Below are 13,821 nucleotides of genomic sequence, written 5' to 3' on the forward strand. Positions count from 1 at the left end.
CAAAGTGATATTAAATGTTATTGTAATTTGATGGGGCTGCACAGTGGCACAACTGTTGCCCTGTAGCAAGAAGGTCCTGGGTTCGACTCCCAGCCCAGGGTCTTTCTGCATGGAGTTTGCAGGGAGGTTCTCTCCGGGTACTCCGGCTTCCTCCCACAGTGACTGTTAGGTTAATTGGTCTCTCTAAATTCTGCTTGTGTGTGTGTGCATGGTTGTTTGTCCTGCCTGTCTCTGTGTTGCCCTGCAACAGACAGGTGACCTTCCAGGTGACCCCCCCACCTCACCCAAAATGTTCGCTGGAGAGGCACCAGCACCCCTCCCGATCCAACAAGGGACAACAGTTTTCAGGATGGATGTAATTCGATGACTGTGGGCAGGAAAGCTCTCCTGTAGCTGTCTGTGTTACAATGCATCTGAAGAGGCCTCTGACTGAAAACACTGTTTTTGTAAAGAGAATGTTTATGGAACCTTTATTTAAAGTTTTTTTTTCAAGAAGTGATGCATTTCATACACATTTAAGAGCTAAAAATTATCTTTAAAAATAAGAATATCAATTAACCAAATGTAACAAATAAAATAATATCATAATATAATTGTTAGTTTTCAATTAATTATAAACTATTATTAAATAAAGTAAATTAAAGACTTTTCAACAGACATGTACATATAGTGCAAAAGGTTGCATTGACTGCATAACATCTATTAAAAACACATTTGAATAACAACAAAACAGGTCAGACAAGAAATGAAATACAAAAGAGTAAAAAGACCACAACAAAAGAGAAAGGCATTGCTTTCTGTGCATGTTCTGTCCTGCTAACTGAGGCAAACAATGTGTTGGATCTGCCTTATTTGCTGACAAATAAAGGGAAAATGAGAAATTCCTCCTGTTGCACGAGTGATTCTTGAAGAGGCAAAGTTTATAATAGGTGTAAAACCAGGGAAACAGTGAAAAACATAACCAGAATTATCAAACTAAAACAACACACATTAGTACCAGATATTTTTATTAAAATCAAGTGGACGGCCACCTCAATGCAAATATTTCTCAAGGGGTTGTGGGAACATCAAGTCTTTGTTTTGGTGTTATTGATTTTGGAGAAGACTAAAGAAATTTAAATCCATTTCAGTCAGCAGCAAACATCAGAATTATAGAACCTATTTTGAATGTCCCCAATTAAAGTATCACTACAACAATATGTATTCACTTTGCATTGGTGACTTTAAAAAATAAGAGTTGGTAAAAGACAATTCAACAACTTAAAAATAATTTTCTATTGTTTTAGTTTCTTGCTTTATTCAGTAACACATATATTATTGTATTATCCATCCATCCATCCATCTTCTTCCGCTTATCCGGGATCGGGTCGCGGGGGCAGCAGCTTCAGAAGGTATTAATCTATTGTATTAATTGTATTAATCTATTAAATCTATTAAAATACCACTCAATTATTTTTCCCTTTTTGACAGCAAAAGTAAAATATGAGACAAAAGAATTAGAGCAAGAAGCTGTATTTTCATAATTTTATTATTATTCTAAAGAAATGGAAACAATTATAAGCCTTTCTACACTAAAGATATTTTCTCACCTGCGATGTTAGATTGTTCTTCTTTTGTGGTAATCTCCAGAAGTGATCATGTTAATTATTAAAACAGAAATATGGCTTCCAATTAATAAGTTCTCATTTTTTTATCCACTTCATTCACAGAAATGTTTGGTTTGTTTTTCTGCATGCTTCTCACTGTTTCACCAGAGTTTTGATGTCGTCCTCTCTTCATATGAATAGCAGACTAAGGCATTTTTCTTTTCCAAACTTGTATTTTTAAAATCTGTTTAAATAAAAATATTTCTTGTATTTGTTTTTATTTATTTATCTTATTAATTCAAGTTCTTTTATTTAGTTGTCATTATTTATATTTTTTATTTGTTTGTTTTCTTTAATTTTCTTTATTTTTTATTTATTTTAATTATTCTAATTAGTTTATCTATTTTTTAAAATATATTTTCTTGTTCCTTTCTTTGTTTTCCTTATTTCAATGTAATAACAATAAAATCATTAAAATTGTACAGATGTTTGCCACCATAGATATTTATTAAGCTTTTTAAATACAAAAAGTTTCACTTTTTGTTAAATACAAGCTAAACTTTTTATTTAATAATACTGTACTGGTATCTATTCTAAACTAAACTAAACTAAACTAAACTAAACTAAACTAAACATAACGATGCATTAAAAAAATGCATCGGTGTGAATTTTTGCATTAGGTGTAAATTTGTAGAATTGAGAATAACGGAACGTTCGGGTGTTGGTTCACTTCAGTTCTCCTGTCGGAAGGCTGTCGGTGAGACACCAGCAGGAAGCGGCTGGGGAGTAGCAGGACAGCCATTGCAGTGTCGTGGCTCAGTAACAAAATACGAAAGGGCTGAGGAAGACCTGGCAGCCGCTCTCCCTGTTCCCTTTGACCAACAGATTAATTTACATGACTGTTAGAGCTTAGGCACTCGGTAAATAAATCTACATCTAAACAATCGGTAAGTTTTTTGATCATATTTCACAACAAAAACGGAGGTGAGCGGTCGGCTTTTTTAGCTTGTTTCCCCGGTAGCTAACGATGCTACATTAGCATTCTTTTTTTGCTTCGATTGAGCTTTCTTAAACTTGATATTAACTACACATGTATTATTCTTAGCGTAATAACAGTCTTTAGTAATATTATATTGAGAAACACAATTGTTACTCCAAATCCTGCTGCGTTTAGGCAATCAAATAACTATTTGTCTAGCTAACTGCTAATTAGCTAGCGCCGCTAGTAGCGACTCGGAGCGACGTCGCCTACTGAATATGACACGTAGCTTGTTCTCAGGTCGTTAACCGGTGTTGATCTAAAATATTTGTTACCCATCATTTTAAATTAATCAAGAGCTATGACACTGTATGCTTTTTTCATAAGACATAGATCCTATCTCACGTAGCCTAAAATGTCGCTTCTTCTCATTTTAATGTTATGAAACCTTTAGAAGTGTGACAGCCCAAAATAGGTTTCACACTATCCCAGAGTAGCTGATGGTTTTTATTTTGTTAGGAGAGACTGTTACATGTGTGAACATTTAAATAGACTCAGCTATCGTTAACATTGTTGTGTAAAGTTAGCGCAGAAATATAACTTTATTGCGTGTTCATTAAATGTAGGAGCGACAGACGCTACAATACAAACACTTTTAAAAGTTTTTATGTTTTTGCTAGGATGGCATTGTAAAATATTTGTAATAAGATAAAATTTTTGATATTGCACTGGCCTTCATAGTTTGCTATAATAGTAAACAAACACTGATTGAGTCCGTTAAAAGCATTTAAAAACTGTTTAATTTGGAAACCTAAACTGCGAAAATATATTTGTATTGACTGGTGATAGTGATGTTATCATTAGGAGTTGTAACAGGAGTTGCATCCTAGCTCCTGTTTTTCTTAATCAAGGTTTTTGATATTAGTTTGATTTGCTGTATTAACATTTAGGCTGAAATTAAAACTGTTGTATCTTTATCCTTTCCATAAAGAAATAGCATGTGTAATCTCATCAGGTGATACTGTAATAACTGGGGTCAAAAGGTCAGATGACTTGAACCAATTATCTTTACAGTATCGATTTCTCATTTCATTTATTTTACTTTACAAAGGCTGTCTGAAATTGGAAAATAATGAGGTGCAACTCCAGAAATGATTGTGGATATTAATCACATTTATCAGATCATTGTTTATATTAGTGAACAGTTTGACTTTATCAAAGTTAACAGAAAGTAGTAACAGAACAATTAGTTCAGAGCCTCAGACCTGTGGCACATTTCAGCTTGGGAAAAAAACGTAAGCAGCATGTAGATAAAACTTCTGTGTAGCAGATTAGATTTATATTCTGAGTGAAGCCTGAGTACGATGCTCTAAACTCCAGAGACTTTAATTCAAGTTTCTGTTGTAGCTTTAAGAAATGCCTCAACTTGAGTTAGTTTCCCTCTCTGGTGCATCAGACCATGTCTGACATCAGCTGGTCCGTCATTTAACAGTTTTTTTTTCTTGTATTTGTCTGATCTTGACCTTTATCTACCTTATACTTTAGCCCTGGAGTTGTTTGAACGTTGCGTAATTAAGGCTGGAGGTCAGCGCTGGCTTACCGCGCTATATGCTTCAGGATCGGCCACTGATGATGATGATGGGGGGGGTTGGAAATCAGCAGTGAGCAATCCTTAACGAGGAAACTTAATTTTATAACTCCTTCTGACTTATGGTATTTAGTAACTAGTTACATTTACTTGATTTTTTAAGAGTATTTTTACTACTTTTACTTGAGTAAAAGTATTTCTTCTCTTGAGTAAAATTTCTGTATTTTCTTCCCACTGAATGAAAAACAAACATGTTTTTACCAAAAATCCACCAGATAGACTCAAACCTGCAGTTTCTGTTAAAGTTTCAGAAGTTTTTTATTGAAAGAAACTGATTTAGAAACATTTTATTTTGGCCTGATTTTATTATTATTTTGTTTCTTGTATGATTTATTGTAATTTTGGTCCTTAAAATACCAAAGTTTCAGCATAACTTTATGTTTTGGTCCGTCTGATGATGTAATTTCAGGGTTTCCCCCAGTGCATTATAAGCCTGGCGGCCCGCCATGCTTCATGAACTATGAATATTGTTCTTTGAGCTTTTACAAAGTAAACTTGCCAGCTCCTTAAAATTAAATTTAAATGTTAAACGATTTAAAATCTTTTCATGTATGTATGCTGAAACCTTTGAATCAAATTCAGCAGCATTGATCATCTCAATAAATAAATGTTACATTTATATATGTGTTAAAATATCAGCATTTTTGGCTAGAGAAGCAAGTTTTGCTTCTCTAGCCATAACTTTCCAACTCCAGAACTATCCCTTCAATCTCTCCATGTGTAGCTTCATAAAACGTCAACATGAAATAAGTTAAAAAGTGAAACAATCAGATGAATATTTCGAGGCCCCCAGGGCTTCTGCCCCCTGAAGCCCTGGGGCCCGACGGAGCCGCTGACTTAGTTTGGATTAAACAAAGTGCAGATAATTGATATTCATTTTAATTATGTTGTTTGATTTGTTGTTTTTAGTTGTGGGTTTAAATATTATTTCACTGGGGATGTTTTCTGTAACGTAATATTTTTACATTTCCGACTGCCGGGTTGAGCAGGTTTTCTGGGGGAAACCCTGAATTTTTAAATATTAAATGATTGATAATTTGAACAGTTACTCAGTCCTTGATTAAACTTTTTACCAAATACTTTTTTTACTCTTGAGTAATTTCCTGATCAGCTGCTTTTTACTTAGACTTGAGTAAAATTATGTTGAAGTATTTCTGCTTTTACTGGAGTATAGTTTTTGGATACTCTGCCTCCTCTGGTATTTAATCACAGACAAAATGAGTTACATGGTTGTAAAAGTAGGATAAGCTGATAAACTATAATGAGCTCTTCGCTTTACAGTTATAGTGATTTATAAAACTGTCTTTAGTTTGGAGGTTTTTCCACATTGTGTTCCTGCTCCAGACATGTTGCTCTGATTTTAACAAAAGTTAATCATTAGGTGAAGAAACGCTTCATTGTTCTAATTATTGTTGCTGCAATAGATTTTTATTAAAGAAAACTTTCTTTCTTGTGATTTGACTCCAAAAAATACAATTGTATTATTGTTATTAGTACTATCATTATTATTATTAACTGATATAAAATGTTCTTAAATTAAAGGTATACTTATTTCTGTCTTTGCTTTTCCATCAGTTTCTATTTTAATTGTAATCCCATTTATAGCTAATTTCTGTAAAATCTACATTTTCGGAGCCGTTGTTTGCATCTTCAGCAGGTTGTTACCAGAACAGTTTAAGTGCTGAAACGTTCCTGTATTTATTTTGTTTTGGATGTGATTCCCACTGACTAAACATTTTGTTTCCTTATACTTGTTTTTCCATGAATGACTTCTTCTTTCTTTCGTTTTGTCTTGCAGAATTCAACAGCTCCGGATATGTCATTCCTATTCGATTGGATTTATAGCGGTTTCAATAGCGTACTACAGTTTTTAGGTGAGATACTGTCACAGCTTTTTATACCAAGAGAAGGCCAAGAATAAAAGAAAACTGTTGCCTAATTACACAGAACAGAGCTGGAAGTTAAAGTTTTGGTGAAGCTGCTGGTTGTTGCCATTTCAGTGTCGCTGTACAGAGAGACAGCAATGAATATCGACTAATTCTGCCTGGGATGCTATGCTAATAATTAATATGCTAATGTACATTTAATGCAGCAAAAGAGAATTAGAAATGAAAGATATTTGTTTGTTTGCCTAAAGATTTTCAGCAAATGCTGAATTTATTTCATTTTTCCCCAATAGCTGAAATTTACACCTGGCAGGAAAAACAATGTTTGGTTAAATATTTACACCACTCATATCTTTGGCTTAAAAATTACCAACATTATTGCAACTTTTGCTTCTGTAACCAAAACAAAGAGCTTCAGAAATGACAACTGATTTGAATTAGTTTGATATTTGAAATATTCAGTTGCCTGTTTGTTCCTGGGATTCGGTTTGGAGTCAGCTCAGATTTTTACATGTTTTGGCCTCAACATCGAACGGAAGAATGTCAACCCGTCTGTCCAGGAAGTTAATACGATTAGAGCCACTGAAAAACAACAAAAGATATGATTTATGTCTTTTATCTCAGAATTCTGATGTTTTTCCTCCAAAGTTTTTTAAAAATTAATTTTTATTATTTGGGGAGTCAAAATTCTGACTTTTCTTCTTTCGAATTACGATTGTTTTTTCCTCTGAATTCTGACCTTTTTAGTTTTTTTTTCCTTCGAATTTTGACTTCCTCTTTAAACTTCTGACTTTAATCTTGAGAAATTCTGAGACTAAAGTCAGATTATTTTTTCCAGTGGCCCTAATCCTCTTCCTAATCTTAATCTCTTAAAGCAAACAAAGGAAATATTATTTTGAAACACAAGTCCCTCCCCCATCTGCTTTAGGTTTGGACTAGACTCTAGATTGACGCTAGCATCCTGAAGTGTACCAGTAGGTCTTCTCCCCAGTGCGCTGCTCCAGTTTCAGTCAGAGCGACATGCAGCGATTGTTCCAGTTCTCCCAGTTTGACAGGTTGCTCAGAGCGCTGTGAGTAACGATGACGTTCAGCGGCGCTGACTCAGCCACAAATCTTATAAATCCTCTGAGTTTCGCTGTGCTGACTCAGCTGAAGGAGGAGTGGCTTCATTTGCACCTTTCATCGGTTTATTCAGCCCCGTTTGGAGAAATGTTACTTTTCTCACATCAAGTCCAGAAGCACAGCAGAGTTTCATAAACTTCACTCGCAGCAGTGGAGGAAAATGTGAAGCAACAAACTCATTAGCATGTTTCTTTGTGGTGCACATTTTGCCAGCGAGACAACAGAAAGCGCTTCACATGATGCTTTCTGCCCACTTTGTTCTTTTCTCGGTTCTTAGCGACTCGTTCTAAAAATATCGGCTCATTCAGAAATCAGACAGCAGACCTGCTGCTGGACCTGGTTGCTTTATAAAATGGCTTTTATTCAACTTCTATTTTATTTGTAGCGTTGCGTATTTGTTTCCATAGTTACATAACAGATAATAAAGAAGTTGATCTCATGTTGTTGAGTTTGCTTTTAGTTCTTTGTTCTTTAAACAATTCAAACAAAAGCAACAAAGAACAGAAACTTTGTCCTTTTTTGTAGCAGGCACCAGAAATATTTATATTTAATATAAAAGACATTTCTTTTTCCAAAATCTCAGGTTCATTTTCTTAGATGCTTATTTTGACTACTTTTATTCATTTATTTTGATCCATTGTAATTGCTTGTTTTCTTTTTAGGCCCTTTGAGATTTCAAGATGTAAAAGGCATCTTAAAATCTGGTTTAGTATTAAGATTTGTTACGCCTTGGAAATCTAAGTTTGTTTCTAATTTTAGGACTGTACAAGAAATCGGGCAAGTTAGTATTTCTTGGCCTGGACAATGCTGGCAAAACGACGCTACTGCACATGCTCAAAGATGACAGACTGGGACAGCATGTGCCGACTTTACACCCAAGTGAGTTGTTTCCATAATCTAGCACATTTAATAACTTAGAAACATAATGCAGCCGTTTGTAAATCTGGGATTTTGGTTTCTTTACCCAGCATCAGAGGAGCTGACGATTGCTGGCATGACATTCACCACCTTTGACCTTGGAGGCCACGCACAAGGTGTGTAATTCATTTATATATATATATATATATATATATATATATATATATATATATATATAAAACTAAATATATTATTTAGTTAAAAACTGGGACAGAATTTAGATAAAGATAATGTGTGTCTATAAAATACTTTAACAACATATTTACAAAAAATAAAAACATTAGTACAGACATTGTATTTCTACTAGATTTTACAGATTAAATATGTTGGATGCTTTTTGCTGGGATTGGGATTTAATCTCACATTTACTGTTTCAGTGATGATATATATATATATATATATATATATATATATATATACACACACACACACACACAGACCTGTTGCAGCATGGCTTCACATGCACAAGATCCTGTGTGCAGCTTCCTGCTGGAGGGCGAAAATCTGCCCGCTAACGATGACTAGCATGGGTTTTAGCTGTCAAATTGTCAACATAACGCACTAAATCTTACATGTATGTCAGATATATAAAAGAAAAATGGACGCAGTGCTTTGCTACTAACGGCAACTAGATACAAAGTCAGGAAACGGTTTCAATCAGGAAAAATAGTGAATCAGTTGGAAGTAGCTTAGTTATGCTACCTTGACTATAACAGAATTAACATGTAGATGTGCTGCAGAACTCAGTTTTTTGGTTCAGTTAAAATCGGTGGAGCAGGTGTTTAAATTAGCTAATCTTCCACTGCTGTGTTAGCTTAGCTAATAGCAGTGGTAGCTAATCTGCCACCGCTGTGTTAGCTTAGCTAATAGCAGCGGTAGCTAATCTACCACCACTGTGTTAGCTAATAGCAGCGGTAGCGAATCTACTGCAGCGATCATTATTAATAATCACTAAACAAACATCGAGCCTGAAAACATAAAACTGTAACCGACTGAATGTTCTGCTCTGTGTGTGAAAAAGTTTGAGAGTTTTTTAGTGTTGAATCCTCATATAGCGGTGGGGCTGTCTGTTGCTATGACAACGAGTCTGTGTAGCAAGAGCAAAAGTGGTTTTGAGTTATTCTTCAGCAGTTTTTCTGCGTTATTTTTCCCTTTGCTGCAGCGCTGCTGTGGATAGAAAGGAATCGTCTTTTTGCCCTCCGGCGTTGAGCACATGATCAAAATTTCCATTTGTAAACTATAACATGCAGTAGGTGTATAAATAGATTGAGATTTTCTTTATTTTCATCTTCAGTTTACCTGACAAGTTGGTTATTTTTTGCCTCTGCAGCCCGGAGAGTGTGGAAAACCTACCTCCCTGCCATTAATGGGATCGTCTTCATCGTGGATTGTGCAGACCATCAGAGAATGAGTGAATCTAAAGCAGAACTTGATGTGAGTGTCGGCTGCTTTTAGTGAAGGAATAGCTGAATGAAAACATTCATCTTTCTGCCATTTCTGAGCTCTTTGCCAGGCGAGGAGTTTGATTCTGCAAATGTAAATACAGGGTCTGTGTCACCAGTAGCAATAAGTTTTATATTTCATCAAACCCATGAGCTTTCAGCGTTTCTGTGGGTTTCCTTTGAATTATTTAGTTAAAAACTGGGACAGAATTTAGATAAAGATAATGTGTGTCTATAAAATACTTTAACAACATATTTACAAAAAATAAAAACATTAGTACAGACATTGTATTTCTACTAGATTTTACAGATTAAATATGTTGGATGCTTTTTGCTGGCATTGGGATTTAATCTCACATTTACTGTTTCAGTGATGATCTATAATCATAGCTCTTTTTTATCCACTTTTCTAGGCGTTAATGACAGATGAGACCATCGGAAATGTGCCTATCTTAATCCTTGGCAACAAAATCGACAGGCCTGAAGCCATGAGCGAGGAGAAGCTGCGCGAATGTTTTGGATTATACGGACAGACGACAGGCAAGGTGAGGAGACGGAGCAAACCATCTGTCTTATGGCTAAAGAAACAAATAAAAACATCTGTCATTTTTTACAGTCTGGAAATGTTTTTGAAAACAGAATTTGGATTCAGGTTTTTCAAATATGGAAATATGACATTTAAATTTTTCATTGGACTCCATTTGTTGTTCAGCCTCCTTTATCCAGCTGATTATCAGGAAATAACAGCCAATCAGCTCTCAGTTGGTTCATGGATACCTGCCTGTTAGAGAACAATAGACGGAGTGAATTTACAAATATATTCAACAACGTCTGTCCAAAATAAAATAATTTATTAACAAACTTCTTCAGCTCTTTAACAAAGCTGATATTGATCAACTAAACTAAGTAAAACAAAGAGAAATAAGAAAAGTGATGAGCTAAAAGTGATCAGTGTTAAAATGTTTAACATTATATTAATGTTTAAGGTTTATGAGGACAAATTAACTTTAAAACTGCAAAGATCAGTTTGTGTTCAGTCTACAATGCAAAGAAAAAGGAAAATAAAACATTATTTTAGTAAAATGTTTTAAAAAACAGTTAATTGGATTAATCACGATGAATCAGTTGTTGAAAGAATGATTTAATAAATGATTTAATATTCTGATAATTAGCTAATTTGAGTAGTAATTAAACCAAAACTGTGCAAAATGTAACTGACCCAGTGTGGCTGTGAGACGATTTTCTATCTGATGGTTTATTTGTCTGAGAACATAAAACTTTGAAATTTGCCCACAGAAACATAAATATAGAAGCAGAGCTAACGCGTCTCGTTTATCAGCAAAGAAAATGATTTGGGGGTTTAGTTACTTTGTCTGAAATGTGTTTTACCTTGAACTCGACATGGAGCAAAGTTTTAACTTCACCTGGTTCAAATTCTGGAAAAAAAACTATTAAATACCTTTTGGTTGCCAATTATTGATCTTTAAAAAGCCTGACCTGCTGATTCCAATTTTGACTGATATAGATTTTTAAATTTTCTGTCTGAAATATTGCTAGATGTAGAAAGTGGGGCGACTATTGTTTACTGCAGACCTGAGCCGGTGGGCCGGTCTGCCGGTCTGCCGTCTGACCTTTAAAAGATCGGCTTCTCATCGATTATCAGCCGATCAGCTGATAAATCTGTAGACCTTTATTAAAACTAAATAAATGAGTATTTTTTTAAAGTAGTTATTTCTAATGTATAAAAACGGCTAATGTGGTTAGTCATTTTTTAAAATTTGTCAGAATAACCAATAGATTAGTAATTGATTCCTAACTCTCCATCGTCTCCTGCTTGGCGCTGATCTGTTGGATACAACCTGAACTGTTTGGACCTTTTTGGTCTCCAGGGCAACGTTCCCATGAAGGAGCTGAACACGAGACCGCTGGAGGTTTTCATGTGCAGCGTGTTGAAGAGGCAGGGCTACGGCGAGGGCTTCCGCTGGCTGTCTCAGTACATCGACTAAACCAGGCCCCGCCTCCCACTACACTATCGGCTAGGGGGCGCCAAAACCAGCCGTTCCAGACGCCCACCATCATCATCCTCTCAGCCCCGTTCGGTTAATCAAGTCTGCCTTCGCCTCCAGAGAAACCAGTACGACTCGACCCCAATAGACTTTTATTGGTCGAACATTTGGTTCACACACACTCACTGTCATCATCATCTCTTTATTTTTATTTCATTTTTCCAAGAGAGAGGGGTTCACGTTGAAATGGTTGAATCTTTTCTACACCATGTTTGCTGTCCTCCTCTTCCGATAGACTCAGAAGTTTAAATCTGTTTGATTCTGTTGCTAAATAAACTTCTTCCTTCCCCCAACTCAGACGGCCACACAGCAGTACACTTTTTTAACAGATAAATTCATTCCACGTTGTATCTAATCAGTGTTTTCTTTTTGTTGCTTTCTTTAACATGGTTTGAGTAAATTTAAAAATTGCCCTCACCATCACACATTTGGCTGTTTCCCCGTGTATTTGAATGGAGCAGTGCGTTTATCTTAGTGTATCATAAGTTAGATCCATATCTCTTTCTGTCCAGCCTCTGAGCGGGCTCCCTTTTTAAAACGGAGCCAACTTCTCTGTGTTGTTTGTTTTAAAATAGAATATGATACTGGCTATAACTCTTTGATAAAATTATGTAGATATCACAATGTTCAGCTGACGCAAAGATGGATGTTTAAAGGAATCAAATCGGCTGACCGTAACACGCCATAAAGAGATGAGGGAGGAATAAAGAGACGCTGGTTAAAATTAGGCAATATTAGAAGCAAGTGAGACGTTTGACAGGGTGAATTTGGTGAAAACAGCGGAGACAGGTAGACAGGCCTAGAACACCTCCAACAAAGGGACCATGTTAAATATAAATATATGAAATGTACACAAACATCGTACATGGATTTTCTATTTCTGAGTGGCATCCTTTGAAATATGTGCATTAACAGGAACTATTATGCATGCCTTGTTCTTTTGATTATTTTTAAGAACTATTATTAACTCTGTACGAGGGAAGACGATGCCAAAATTACCAACTAGAGAGGATTGTCATGTTTTTGTTTTTTTTTAAGGAAACAATGGAAATGTGCATAATATACTTTAATCTGTCCCTGTCCCTTTGTGTCTCTTTCATCCCTCATGAATAAGTAATGAGATGTTCCAACATGAATGGGACCTGCTGTTGTTTGCATCATTAAAAAATGTAATAAATGTTTGCAATGAATAATCGGATCAATCAATCTAATTTATTTGTGCAGTGCTGAGCAACATAAAGTGCTTTTCAGGAATAAAATGTATATATTTACATGAATTATCAACATTAGTATGGCTGTCAACACAAATGTGGAGGAAAATATTTTTATCCCGTGTTTGCTAAAGAAAATCCAAAATATTTCTAAAATTAATGGAAAAAAATCTGGCAAGAAATGATTAAGTTAAAATGTGTAATAAAGGACACAAGTTGTGCTTTTTTCCACAAATTTTAATATTTAACAGAACCTGAGTAAATTCATATAATTTATGTCTGAAATCAGCCAGATGGAGGTTCTGGAATGGCCTAGTCAAAGTCTGGGCTTGAAACTATTTAATAGGCTGTGGCATGAGCAAGGTTTTGGAAATGTGACTTCAGGTTGTTTTTGGTACCTTTTCTCACAAATAACTAAGGTATTTGTTTGTTCAATTTTGTTTTATGAAATATTTAATAATGACCAAAAAGACAAAAACAGAATAAATGTTAGTGGGAATAAAAAAATATTAGATTTCTTTTTTTAGCTCAAATTCAAAAAGTTCAAAAAGCCTCTGTGGGAGCAGTAAGGTCTTTGTAAAGAAGTGAATGAAACATTAAATTAACTAAACGTTTGTATCTGTGTCCATTCTACATTTCAGCCTGTTTGGAAAAGTAGCAGTAAGTTCAAACTTTGCATCTTGTTTCTATTTTAAAATATATTTTAAGTTCCTTGTATCTTCATTCCACCCTAGAAAAAATATAATTAAAAATAAAGATTAACATTCCTGCCAGTAAGGTGATGAAATGTAAACCTCTGTCCTATCAATCAACAGCTTGCAGAATTTGGTATAATCTTGTCCATCATTAAAAATGAATAAATTTACTATCCGGACAGAAAACTTTTGTGTGATTTGAATTCTCTAAATGTAAAATGAAGCAAAAAATGAATAATAAAGATGATCTGGCTGGACTGTTGTGTCA

The 13,821-nt window shown here is 35.0% G+C and overlaps 1 protein-coding gene across 1 annotated transcript; it reads left to right on the forward strand.

Annotated features, from left to right (window-relative positions):
- Positions 1-2,344: 2,344 nt before the first annotated feature.
- sar1b (secretion associated, Ras related GTPase 1B) lies at positions 2,345-12,845 on the forward strand. The gene is made up of 7 exons (XM_015023834.1): positions 2,345-2,533; positions 6,012-6,087; positions 7,981-8,100; positions 8,190-8,255; positions 9,470-9,573; positions 9,995-10,126; positions 11,471-12,845. Exons 2-7 carry the CDS (start codon positions 6,030-6,032, stop codon positions 11,585-11,587), a joined length of 597 nt encoding a protein of 198 aa, XP_014879320.1. The 5' UTR covers positions 2,345-2,533; positions 6,012-6,029; the 3' UTR covers positions 11,588-12,845.
- Positions 12,846-13,821: the final 976 nt, after the last annotated feature.

Source organism: Poecilia latipinna, unplaced genomic scaffold (genome assembly GCF_001443285.1).
Source record: "Poecilia latipinna isolate Pla-1442-1.1 unplaced genomic scaffold, P_latipinna-1.0 Scaffold3425, whole genome shotgun sequence".
Lineage (NCBI taxonomy): Eukaryota > Metazoa > Chordata > Actinopteri > Cyprinodontiformes > Poeciliidae > Poecilia > Poecilia latipinna.

Bases quoted from the DNA above. Each gene is read 5' to 3' on its own strand.
- sar1b (XM_015023834.1), top strand. From the start codon at position 6,030: ATGTCATTCCTATTCGATTGGATTTATAGCGGTTTCAATAGCGTACTA. The intron at 8,256-9,469 runs GTGTGTAATTCA...TTGCCTCTGCAG, and splicing joins CCTTGGAGGCCACGCACAAG to CCCGGAGAGTGTGGAAAACC. The intron at 9,574-9,994 runs GTGAGTGTCGGC...CCACTTTTCTAG, and splicing joins AATCTAAAGCAGAACTTGAT to GCGTTAATGACAGATGAGAC.